Raw genomic sequence first — 12220 nt, forward strand, 5'->3', positions numbered from 1 at the left:
TTCTTCCTCAGCCTTGCTTCTCTTACAACCCGAGATCGTCATGGCTACAAAACACTAATGTCTCTTTCTTCTGTGGTGTTTTTTCTTTATGTTTTTATTCATGGCACATCTTCAAAGCCACAGAGGCAGCCACCTCTTCCAGACCCAGCCTCGTCTTTCTTACTGCTTTGCTACCAGCTGTTGCTGCAGCAGTTAGTGTAGTGTCTTGCAGTCTGTGTCATCGGGGGTGCACAGCAGCCTGCGGGCAGATGAGGAGGAACAGTAAGGAAGGAACAAAGGATCTGTTCACGACAGCAGTTATTGCCTGGAGCTATGTGGAAACTACCGAATCCACTATATGCAATATCAAAACCTCATGCAGATGTTGCTGTTCAGGTGTGCGAAGGCTGCGAGCTGACGCAGTAGCTGCACGGTTTCCTGCTGGTTGATCGTTTCACTGCATTGACGGGTGAATGGATGGATAGCAGTGTCGTAGGAGTGACAGGTGTCACTGCTGTGCCCCAAAGTGGAGGGGAGGAAGTGGAGCAATCTTGGTTTTCATGCCTTTTGGGCTCATCCATTGCTGGGCAGAGGCAGACCAGCTCTAGGGAGGAAACAGAAGTCTGTGGGGCTGGGATGTGACAATCCAGGATGTGGTGGGGTTGCTCTGGGCTGTGACCGTGGGTGGAAGGAGACCCAGTTGGCATGTGGGGAGGGATGGAGGGAGCCGCATGCAGGTGGGAGTTAGGTGGGCTGATGAGGAGGGAAGGGTTTTGTGCTGAAAGGGTTATGCTGGAGACCAGGAGCTCAGTGTCCATCTGGGCTGGGCTGCTGGCTCCCTGGGGAGGACTGCTTCTGGATCCCCCTCAAAACACAATACTGATCTCTGCTCTGTGTCAATGGAGGTTTAAACACTCAAATAACTTCAATATCTGAGGTGTTTGGGCCTTTATGCTTCCATTTCATCTGGCAAAATGTCACTAAAGCTGTTTTCCCTCTCAGAGGTGTTGGGAAAAGAGGTGAACTGGTATGCGTGATGTGCTTACGACCCCATAATGATAAGATGGAGTCTTGATACCTGTAGGGAGGAAGGACGGTCATTGCTTTGCATTGTTGCTGTATATTAAACCATGCTACTGTAATGAATCCATTTATTATTCTTCTGTAAGCTCGTATTTTTTTCCTGAGATGTACTGTCAGGTATTTATTCAAGTCAAAATGTTTTGATGTCTCTTCTTCATGGTTATATCCAAACTATGAATGTAATTGAAATGCCGCAATCCCATCTATGCGCTGTTACAACCACAATGTAACTAATTACTTAAATGAAATGTAGGACCATTAGTTCAAGCAGACAGTATTGCCAATATAAGTGACTCAGAAAACACTGAACATCACAGAAAGCCATGAACTGGGAAAGTATGAGCTTCGGTGGATGTACCAACTCAATTTATTACACAACCATTTAAAACACCAAATCTCTCCCATTCCTTATGCATTGCAGTTAATAATAATTTGGTTAATTTAAAGAATTAAAACAAAAATTGGTTTTTCATTGCCTGACAATGAAAACAATGTATGTGTTTCTGTTCCTTTTCTAATACGTATATGGCTGATGAAAATCAGCTATGTTGTGTCCTCTGTTTGGGCTTTTGTTTCAAGTTCCTCCCTGATCTGAATTTGGTGTCTGTCTTTTTTTTTAAGTAGGCAAAATTATATTATAATAAAACAATGCTATGAATTCAACAAACTTTTTGAGTTGATTGGAGAAACAGTTTAACTTTTGTGCATACACTGTTTTATCGGAAGAAAATCCTCTGTTTATGCGAAGAAACACAGCAGTTTTGCTTATTTGTTAAACACAGTCGCATGAAACTACGGATCCATCTACCACCCTTGAATAGCTGCCTTGTTCCATTGCTAAAGCTGCCGCCATTCCTTCTGCCGTCCTCCTATGGTTTTACATGCCCGGGGTTTTTCATCGCAGCCGAATTCAGGGGACAGCTCCTGCCAGCTGGATCACTCGCACTCCCAGGCGTGTGTGGACGGGGCCTCTCCCTCGTCTGGAGCTATGGAGGGCGACGGTTTGGAGGACGTTCAGGTCTCACCCAAGTCTACTTGGGAAGCCGCCATTGTGTTTGAGGCTTTTACGTGTTGCTGAGTTGTGAAAAAAGTTCTGGGAAGCCTGTTTGTGAAAGAAGGGAAGGACAATTTTGAAAAGCCAAACTAAGAAACAAATTTTATTTGCCTCCCATCCCCTCTTGAGGCATTCCCCGCAGTTATGTCATTATTCCCCTGACCTAAATCTTCACTGCGCAAGTTAAATATCCTATGGCAATTTTCCTCTTTTATTTTAAAGCAAATTGAGCCGTGTGTTTTTTGAAGACGACACTTAAGGAAACGGTGAGCCAAGCGTAGTACGATTTTATAGGGAAATACAACATTTTAAACCCATCAGCTTGTCAGTGGGGCCTACTCGCAGCCGGGGGTCATGGGCCTGACACAGAGAGCCGTTGAGGCTTGCTCTCACAAGAAATACATGCGTAAGCAATCCTCTCTCCTCGTGTCCCGGAGCATGGGCTTGTTTGGCTTTTAAGAGGTGAGGCACTGTCCTGGGTTGTGAGTAAGAGCTAGCAGGGATCATGGCCTTTAGTGCCTAAAGGGAGGGGGACCGCTGTGGTCTTGTGGTGGAGTGGGGGCTTGGCTGGCAGGCCTGGTCGGCCATGGCTGTGCAGCCCTGGGTGGCTTTTCAGGCAGGGCATGGTGCTTGCTTGTGCTGCCTGAGCATCAGCCTGAGCCTCTTTATCCCTCCCTTAAAAAAAAAAAAAAAAAATCCTGTAAAGTGGGATTTAAGAAGGCAGTCTCTAAAGCCTTCAGCATTATAAAAGCCTCCTGCCAAGTTTAGCAGGTAAGGCAGAAAGATACTTCCCCACCTCCAGGGCCACAGTGGCTAGTGGTGTTTTGTTTCAAATTACAGTAGGTCGAGTGCAAAATTGGGAAGAGGCAAGATCTGTTCACATTTCAGTACATCATGTAAAGGGAAAAGCTTGGCTGGAGGCAAAAGCAGCTGAATGGGATGGACATGGAACTTGCTGCATTTCATCCTATGTGAGGGTGGGAATCCAGCCATAGCAAAGGCAAGGTCTTTAGGACATGCACAGAATTATTTTTCAGGAAATGCCAGAGGGAGAAACCTCATCTCCTTGGCTCTCTGAATAAAAAAAAGTTCATATCAACAAACAAATATTTTTTTCCCAGGCAAGGAGTGCTGGGCTCGGTGAAAGACTATATGTGGAGAGTTAGCGATTCAGAGGCCCAGCGCTTTCTGAATAACCATGAGCAAATACGATCTTCATTTCTCAGTGGAATTGTTGTTGTGTGTACCCACTAGGAAACCCAAGTGTGCTTCTGGCCCTCCTGGTCTGCTGGGACACACATCTGCTTTGGCAGGACCCTGCCTCAGCCAAGGGCGTTAGGCATTTGAGCTGTAATTTGTGGATCAAGTCACTGTTCTGCACAGTCTCTCCAATTAAACCTCTCCCTGTACAACTGGTATGACCTCAGCAAATTCCTTAAAATCTGAGCATCTTTATGGTATTAGGAAGAGACTATATATAACATATAAAGGGGGAATGGCGTGTGTATGTGTGTATATATATACATAGAATGTTTTGAAAGAATTCTGTGAGAAGGCAGCAATTTGTCATTAATTCCTTTTGATCTTCAATAAAATAAAATGCAACTCAAAAGGAACTTGCTGGATTCTGAAGAGCCAATTTTCTCATTGATTTCATTAAATTTTTTATCATTTAGCAATGAGTTAATGGTGCTTACTTAAAAAAAAAAAAATCAGAAAAATTTCACAGTTACCAGGCTATATGGTGAATGTTTTTTGGAACCTGAATTACTGTAACAGACAGGAAGTGGCAATACACTGAAGCTGGGTGCTCATTAGTATGGTAAATATTTAAAAGTAATGCTCTGGAAAAAACTTGCCAAGATTCTGATGCAGCCTTAAGTTTCAAATGCTCCTAAACTGAAAATGTTTGGATTAAGGCAGGGTGGAAGATGACTTCCTTTTTAATTCCTTCCCCCACTGCCCTGCCCTGCCCCGCCCCCCCAACTTAATGTATTTATAAAAATATTTTTTTTCCTATTCTGCAAAAAAAGAAAGTAAAAATTCATCAGGTTTGATAGAGAAAGCAATCACTACATAAAATACAGACACAAAATATACAGTGATGCTGGTTGGGTCCCCTGTGAACTGGGGGCTCTGAGTAGGTGGCCATGAAAAGTGGCAGACCTGAGTATCCCTCAAATGAGACTGTTGTCTGATCACTTAGAAATGCAGCACCCTCTCCTCATCACCACCTCCCTCCTGGGGCAGGTGTCTTGAAGCATCCCTCTATCAGAAATGTTTATGGGGGCTTTGGTAACTGTTGTTGTAGGGGAAAATCACTTTACTTCTGTAGGTAGTGATGGGCCTGAGGATTAAACCTCCTCGTGCGTGGTTGGTGGCGTGCGGGCACGTCCATCACCTTTTGCTGTGCTAATCTGGCTGACAGAGGCAGAAGCCTCTTCTGATGCACCTTTACAGGGGTGATGCTGCTGCTGTTATCGTGTTACTGTGATGCCGCTCACTTAGTGTCTCCCTAGGCAGCATGCTGGCTGCCCCCCGAGTTTCAGGCCCCTTGCTTTACCCCCCGATGTGGGTGAGGATGCTGCCATGGTGCACGTTGGTGACAGGTCCATTGATAAAAGCTAGGAGCCCTGCGTGCTGGTGTCTCTCCAGGCTGTGCATGTAGCGATGCAGACAGCTCAGGTGGAGAGCATGTGCTGTGCCAGGGATGACCATGATTTGTTTTCTTCTCTTCTCCCATCCAGAGTACAAGAAGAAGTACGGGGAGGAGCACGGCTCATGCCAGGCAGGGATTGCAGGCTTCTTCACCGAGGTGAGTGGAGGCGCGTGCAGGGAAGGGATGGGGTTGGTGGCTGTCCTGCCGCTTGCCCCAGGAGGGGAGCCCCAAGCATGGCTTGGACAGCCAGCTGAGCGCTGAGTATGGTCCCTTCCTGCCAGCAAACACCCTCCTGCCTCATCCGGCCTCCCGGGCACCTGCATCTTGCACAATGCCTGCCCGGTGGTTTGTACATAGGTGTATGTGTCTTTCAAGACGTATGTGTCATTCTTTTGTCTGTGGACAAAAATGAATGAATTGACTCTGGGAAATGTCCTCAGGGAATATTTTTATTGTGTACATCCTAAAACTAGCATAGACGTGTTTCTGTGTCTAACATTAACTCTTTAAGTGATGATGTAAAACAGTCACAAAATCACGGAATCACAGAATCATTGAGATTGGAAAACACCTTTAAGATCAACAAGTCCAACCATCAACCCAACACCACCAAGCCCACTAAACCATGTCCTGAAGTGCAATATCCATGCATTTTTTCAATAATTCCAGTGATGGTGACTCCACCAGTCCTCCCTGGACAGTTTTGTTTATGTATGTGTACATGCCGGTATATGTGTCTATGTGAATATATATACACATGCACATGCATATCCATATACATACAAAAGAGAAACACTTTTTTTTAGTTCTGCTTCAGTTCTTTATAGCAAAAAGATGGAAAAAAAATACCATGGTAAAATACACACTCCAGAGCTGTTCTAAATACCAGACCATATTCTTTCCTGGACAGAAATCTATCAGCTGTCTTTTAGTTATGTCAAGGATTAATTTTTTCCCTTATGTATGTATTGGATATTTTTTTGTAATGTTTCAGGGTTGGGGTTTTTTTTGTTTGTTTCGTTGGTTTGGTTGTTTTTAAGGAAAAAAGGCTATTTCAGTGTCAGTCTCTTTGTTACTGTCATGTCAAGTATATACTTCTAATTATGTATGCACTGGTCTGCAGAATTTATTGCCCAGGTTGATATAAGCAGAATAAAGGTGTCCTCTCTGAAATGGAGAAGGTGATTTCTGAGTAAACTGGGATGGCAGGCGATGTTGCCACAGTGGCACTGTCTGATAACTGGATGTTCAGCCAGCCGCAGCTGTTTCCTGGCTTGTCTGCTCTCTCCAGCCTGTTTCTGTTCCCATGCTTTAAAATCCTCCTTTGCTACCCTAGTTCAAAAGATATCTTTGAACTTTCATTGCTTCAGCCTGATGGCAGCTCACTGAGCAGGAAACGCAGATAAATGGCTTTTTGGGTCAAACAGGCAAGCCCCTACCGTATATTCAGCGCTGCTGATGGTAGTCGTTCCTGCCGGTAAATGATCCCTGACCTCAAGAGCATGGCCCCTCACAAGGAAAAAAAGCTGTTGCCAAGCATGTCCTGCTCTTTGGTTGGGTTTATAGTCCTGTCTCCATAGTCTTATTAGGAAAATCCCTTGTTTAACATCTCCCCTCCCAACTGGAACTGGTCACCCAAAGGGATCCTTGGCATGGGGAGCATTTTTGCACAAGGATGGAGTCTACCCATGGCCTTGCATTGAACAGAGATGTGAGACAAAGCAGCTGTCCTTGTGTTTCCTCCAGGGATGGAGAACTTACCTAGGCTTAATGCTCCCCAGGCTTAATTTGGTCCCTTGCTGGAGGTTTTTAATCCACATCCAGAAGTAAGGTTTCCCCACAAGGCTGCTGGATGCTTTGGGGCAACGTTTTCTCAATCTCTCTTGCATGCAAATGTACTTTGGATTTTGATTCAAAAACATGATCCATGAGCATCTACCTTTGTGTGTTGGATCAAGCTTTGAATCCTAGTCTGTTAAAACCCTGAATCATAGTGGGTGTCTGTAATGAAATATAGCCAGATTGTCTCTCAAAGAGCAGAGCATATATGAGGACAGAGGAAGGCAAAATGTTCCAACCATGACATAACACACCCTCTGCTTGTCGGGTGCATGGCAGCTTTTTGGCTTCAGAGTAGTAAAATCGAAATCCTTTGTGCTGTATCCTTCATGATACAGATTGGTGTAGCATGTACTGGGGGCACGGTCTGTAGCTGAGGGGTGGGGTCTGGGTGGGTTGGGGTACTTCTGTCACCTGGTGACGGTCTTCAGGTCTTCTGGAGGATGGTTGGGAAACGCAGCAGGTGGAGAGAGATTTTTGGGAGGGTTGTGTTAGCAGGGATAAATTGGATGGTTAGGAAGGCTGAGGAAGGTCTTCTACTGAAGCAGCAGAACAGCTGAGCAGAAGTGGACCATAAAAGGGGAGACCACGTGTCTCTAGGGTGTATGCAGTGGCCTCTGTGCTTGGGAAGAAGGATAGAATAGAGATTGTTATAGATGGACTTATAATTGGTGTTTTAAGTTAATATCCTGTCCCTTTTCCATTACTGTGTAAAGCATGATTTTTTGTCCAGTTTTGATTGTTATATATTTTTTTCCCCCATCCTTTCCCACACGCCCTTCTATTTTTCCTGTTGTAGGAGCTGGTCATCATGGGGGCACCAGGATCTTATTACTGGACAGGAACTGTCAAAGTACTGAATCTCACCGACAACACATATTACAAGCTGAATGATGATGCTGTGATAGCCAGGCGGTACACGTACCTTGGTAAGCAGCTTACTGTGAGAATGGATCAGTTTGACAACATATTTCAAAGCTTTGATGCTATAAAGTTGGTACTGATTTTTTTTGGTGGTGTAGAGTATTTTTATGAAAATTGTGAAAGGAAGAACATCTGAATTAAAGGGTTACCTACCTGGAAAGAAATACAAGCAAAGCAGCAGCCAGAATATTCCATTTTTCTTTGCTTGTTTTAAAAAAACTTATAATAATTTTTTTTGACTAATATGGAAAATGCATTTTGACTGAAAAGCAGGATGGATGGTAGTGTGCATCCTACATTGCCGTTTTTGCCTTGTGATAGACAAATTTTTTGTCATTGATTAGGTTGCGTGTCTGCTTACACCGGTTTTTAAAATGAGTAAAACACATAATTACAGAATGTATATTTCAGATACAAATTTATTTCAACAAAAATAGCTCCATATAAGTGAGTCATTGGCAACAGAAGGAGGTTGTGAAAGGATTGGCTATAGCTTTGAGTACATCTTTGACTCAATTGGTTTTACTTGTTCTAAAACCAGGTAACATCCAAAAAAATACTTCATTTAAAGGCCTCCACCTAATCCAGAGTGCCTTAGACTGTTGAGACCTAGAAGGCATTTCAAACAGTCGGTAGTTTGATACCATTTGGCTAAAGACTCGCACTGACCTCTTTTTCCCCTTAACCTGTAGTCTTTAAAAAACTACAACTTGGAAGATGCTGCTTGTTGATAGCTAAATGAGGAGTGAATTGTTAAATATGTATTACATAAATACATATTATATATTTACATTTGATACATAATATGTATTAAATAAATACATCTTTAAGGACATAAATAGGTTTTGCCCCTGATAGACCTGAATTATAGTGTTTACCGTGTAGACAAGAGCCTCATAATTTACAGCAGTAGAGCAAGGCAAATACAAGAAAGCCTTAAAAGGAAAGTACTCTACTCTTCTTTAGTTATTATATATCATTTTAATATATCAAATAAGACTGAATCTTTGATCTCCTTCTTTCAAATACACTCCTTCTTTCTTTGATCTAGCCTTCCATTTTTCTTCTTGCTTAAACAAAAATCTTTTTTAAGCCATTAATTTCTCTGACCTCTTTGCCTACTGTCCTCCGCTCTCCCCTCCCCCAACTGAAAAAGCACATAATTTCCCAAGCCTTCCTGGGCAGTGATTTTAGCCAAGGGAGGACACTTCTGTCTGGTCGATGTGGGACTGTCACTCTCTGATGTGATACTTTGTCTGAGACGATGTGGTCTCTTTGCTTTGTTTGTGTGTGCCTGTTCCTCTTTTACCACTTGCTTTTCTGGACTCGCAGTTACCGAACTGCTCCCCATACCTGCTTCGTGTGTCCCTCGGCCAGCTCCACACATACCTTTCTTCTCTCAGCTTTTGGAAGAGTACTGGAGGGTGTACTGTCACTTCCCACCATTGTGACACTGAGCAGAATGGTTGTTGAACGCTAACAGCGGGCAGCCTAGGAGGAGCCCTGAAACCCAATGAGCATGATCCAGCTGGCTGACGTGTTTCTCAGGCTCTTCCCTTTCACGATTATTTATTTATTTGTTTCCTTTCTCCTCTCCCACCCCACCCCATCTCCCGCTCAGGATATGCAGTGACAGCAGGTCATTTCTCTCAGCCGACTACCACGGACGTTGTAGGAGGAGCTCCCCAGGATGGAGGCATCGGAAAGGTGCGGCTTTTTGTCAAACAATAACATGGTCGGATGCAACGGGGAAAAAAAAGTAATACTGATGTGATTTTCACATGCCTGAGAAGCCAAGAGATTTTTGCCTACAGGGTAGTTTTGGAGCACTGAGCAGGGGAGAGGTGAGGTAGTTTGATGAAGTCATCAAATTTTGTTGACCTGTCTCTCGTGGTGCTTCACATCCCTCACCCCTCTCTTTCCTCTCTCTTACACCTAGTCCTTATAATAGTTATTTTAATGAGATGCAGGCAACATTTCTTTCACATTGCTTTTGTTTAGGATTTGTAACATTTAGGTATCACTTAAACCTTGCCTAGAAATGAAAAAACTTGGAAAAGAGTTTGTCTTCTGCTTGTTTTCTTCATATGTTTGTTTCATTATTTACTTCAGGGTAGCATCTCCAATAGCATGAAAAGCCATTTATTAGGCGATTTGATGTCCCTCTTACAACTTCATAATACCTTGATGTTTAGTGGATTAGAATCTGGGTTCTGCCAGCTGTGCTTACAAATCTTGGTGATAGTCTCTTGAGAAGGAATTAAAAAAAGGTTCTCCTGTAGGCATACATATGTTCAATGTCCCAAAGATGTAAGCAAGTGAAAGGCTAGATGGAAGTGGCTGGTGAGTTAGGTGTGCCTGGTGTTCCTGTGCCAAGTACCCAGCTGCTACTGGGGGAGCCAGTTGAGGGTGAGCGCTGAGCCTTATACACTTCTGAACCAAAGGTGGAGAAGTGGGAGTGGGGAGAGGGAGGGAAGGGACGTAAAGGATCTGCTTTTGTCCCTCTTTTTTCAAAATCCAATCCTTTTGGGACCTGCTGCCACCATGTGCTTGAGCAGAGATGTCCTGCAGCCCCTTTCCACCTTTCCTCCCTCTGGCTCTTCTGCTCTGCATGGACGTGAGCTGTAGCTGAGTTGTAACATTGAGTGAGAGGTCTCCACTACCAGGAACACTATCCCTTGGTTTAAGCAGATTATTTTTGGCAGTAACCATGTACCAGGGGGTAGCAGCACAAGCGGGGAAAATGGAGCAAAAGTAAAGGATGAACTTGGTATATATACCTGATCTGGCATGACTGGGACATATGGGAGATAGTAGCAGTGCCGTTGCTACTGAGAGGACATGCGTGTGGGAAAGACATAGTCTCCTTATCCTAGGTACTCTGTTACAGCTGCTCCAATGCACCTTCCTTCCAACCTGTTTTCTCTGTGGAACAGATTTAATTTCTGTACAAGGAGAGGGGAAAAAAACATCTGTTAACATGAGATCCGTGTAATTTAAAGACTACTGCTCTAGTTGCAAAAGCTCCTGTTATTCTCCCTTGGCATGGGATGTGGGTAGCAGGAACGCATGACAAAGGGGCGGTAAGAGGTGTTGAGTACAGGACGCAGTTCTGTTGTGCTTTCCACACTCTCTAATAAGCTAATCCTTTCCACTTCCCTGATAGAAAGTGATTAGCATTGTCACATCCTTTTCACTGAAGGTAAAGCCAAGACACTTACTAAGACTGAGTCATTTCTCCAAAGTCACCAAGAGTGTCATTAGTTAAGACTGAGTTTGGAGTCATGACACCTGGCAACATGCTCTCACTGCTAAACATGCCACTTCAAAACCTAGGGAGTCCTTTATATCTAGAGCAATTGTCCTCAGTAAATCTGTGCTGTGTTCTCATGTGAAAACAGCTTTGAACTTTGTCTTACCACCTATTAATAACTCATCACATATTCAACTATGTCAAGTGCTTGGCTCCGCCACGGGACCTTGGAAGTAAGGGATCCTCTGTCCTGCAAACTGCGTGAGCACCTGCTAGGCGGGAGCCCGTCAAACGGTGGAGGAGTCTCAAAGGCTGACCGAGCTAGCCTTTCTGCCAAAGGGAGTCCATTTCTACAAGCCAGGCATTTTAGGTCTTAAATTCTGGTGCAAGATCTGTTACTGAACTTGTATCAATACTTCTATCCCCAAGAGTTCCTGGTTAAACAGTTTCTCCTGTGGAAACGAGCAATGAGTGAACTATGTTTGAATAGTTTTCTGGTTTGCAGATTGTTTCAGACAGAAACAGTGCAAATGTCTTGGGTGGTCCAATTGGGATTTCTACTCTGACCTTTGCTAACACATCATGAAGTTTGCGGTGCAGTATGTGCAGGCATGTGTCCTTGAGAAGGGAAGGCTGGATAAGGGAAGGGCAGCAGGGTTATGCCTTCTCAGCCTTTTGCCCCGCTCGTTTCCAGGCAGTCTCCAGATGCCGCTTGTTTGAGCGTTGGAAAGTTCCTTTACTAGGTGCTTTTAAATACTCACATGTGCACATGCACACCAAAAAAGTAGGAGACAAGATACTATTCAAGCATTTCTCATGATAGGAGGCCTGTGATTCATCAGGAAGATGGGGAATTACATGTTTTGTCTTTTAAAAGAAGGCTGGGCAATAAAGTGGTCAAGAAATTCGATCTTGGCAATAGCCGTGGCCATGAACATGGTTTAGGTATTACTTAGAAAGCGCCAATGCTGTACCATTATGTGCTTCATAGTTAATGTTGGTTAACTTTTCTCTTTTTTCACTTTTCAGGTTTATATTTTCAGAACAGACAGACGATCAGGCTCTCTAGTAAAGATTTTCCAGGCTTCAGGAAAAAAGGTGAGCTTTTATGTATGTGTGTTTTTTTTTAAGGGGTAGAGAAGGGGGAAATAATGGCAGGGTCATCTCAGAGCATTATTTTCATTCCACTGCTTCATGAGTTGTCAAGCAAATTCTCTTTTTTCTTATCCTCCCAGAAGAGCTAAACCTGTTGTACAGACTGGCAGTATGCCCTTTCTTCTGTAGCAGTCATGACTGCAATGTCTGCTCAATGCGCAGGTGACTGAAATGAAAGGTCTTGCTGAAGATTGTACTAATGGTTCTCTTTAGCCTTATGCAACTGTAGCAGTGTCTTCTGAGATGTGGGACATGGGGCACCAGGTGAGCCTAG

The 12220-nt window shown here is 43.9% G+C and overlaps 1 protein-coding gene across 1 annotated transcript in view; it reads left to right on the forward strand.

Annotated features, from left to right (window-relative positions):
- The window catches only part of ITGA9 (integrin subunit alpha 9), a gene marked incomplete at its 3' end in the record, with an annotated part of 228236 nt that overhangs the window by 20781 nt on the left and 195235 nt on the right, over positions 1-12220 (forward strand). Inside the window, exons 5-8 of the mRNA XM_081996300.1 lie at positions 4864-4931; positions 7414-7543; positions 9160-9245; positions 11821-11889. Of these exons, the coding sequence (XP_081852426.1) occupies positions 4864-4931; positions 7414-7543; positions 9160-9245; positions 11821-11889 (353 nt within the window). The remainder of the gene's footprint in view (positions 1-4863; positions 4932-7413; positions 7544-9159; positions 9246-11820; positions 11890-12220) is intronic.

This window comes from Phaethon aethereus (assembly GCF_964289735.1).
Source record: "Phaethon aethereus genome assembly, chromosome: 2".
NCBI classification, from domain to species: Eukaryota; Metazoa; Chordata; class Aves; order Phaethontiformes; family Phaethontidae; genus Phaethon; species Phaethon aethereus.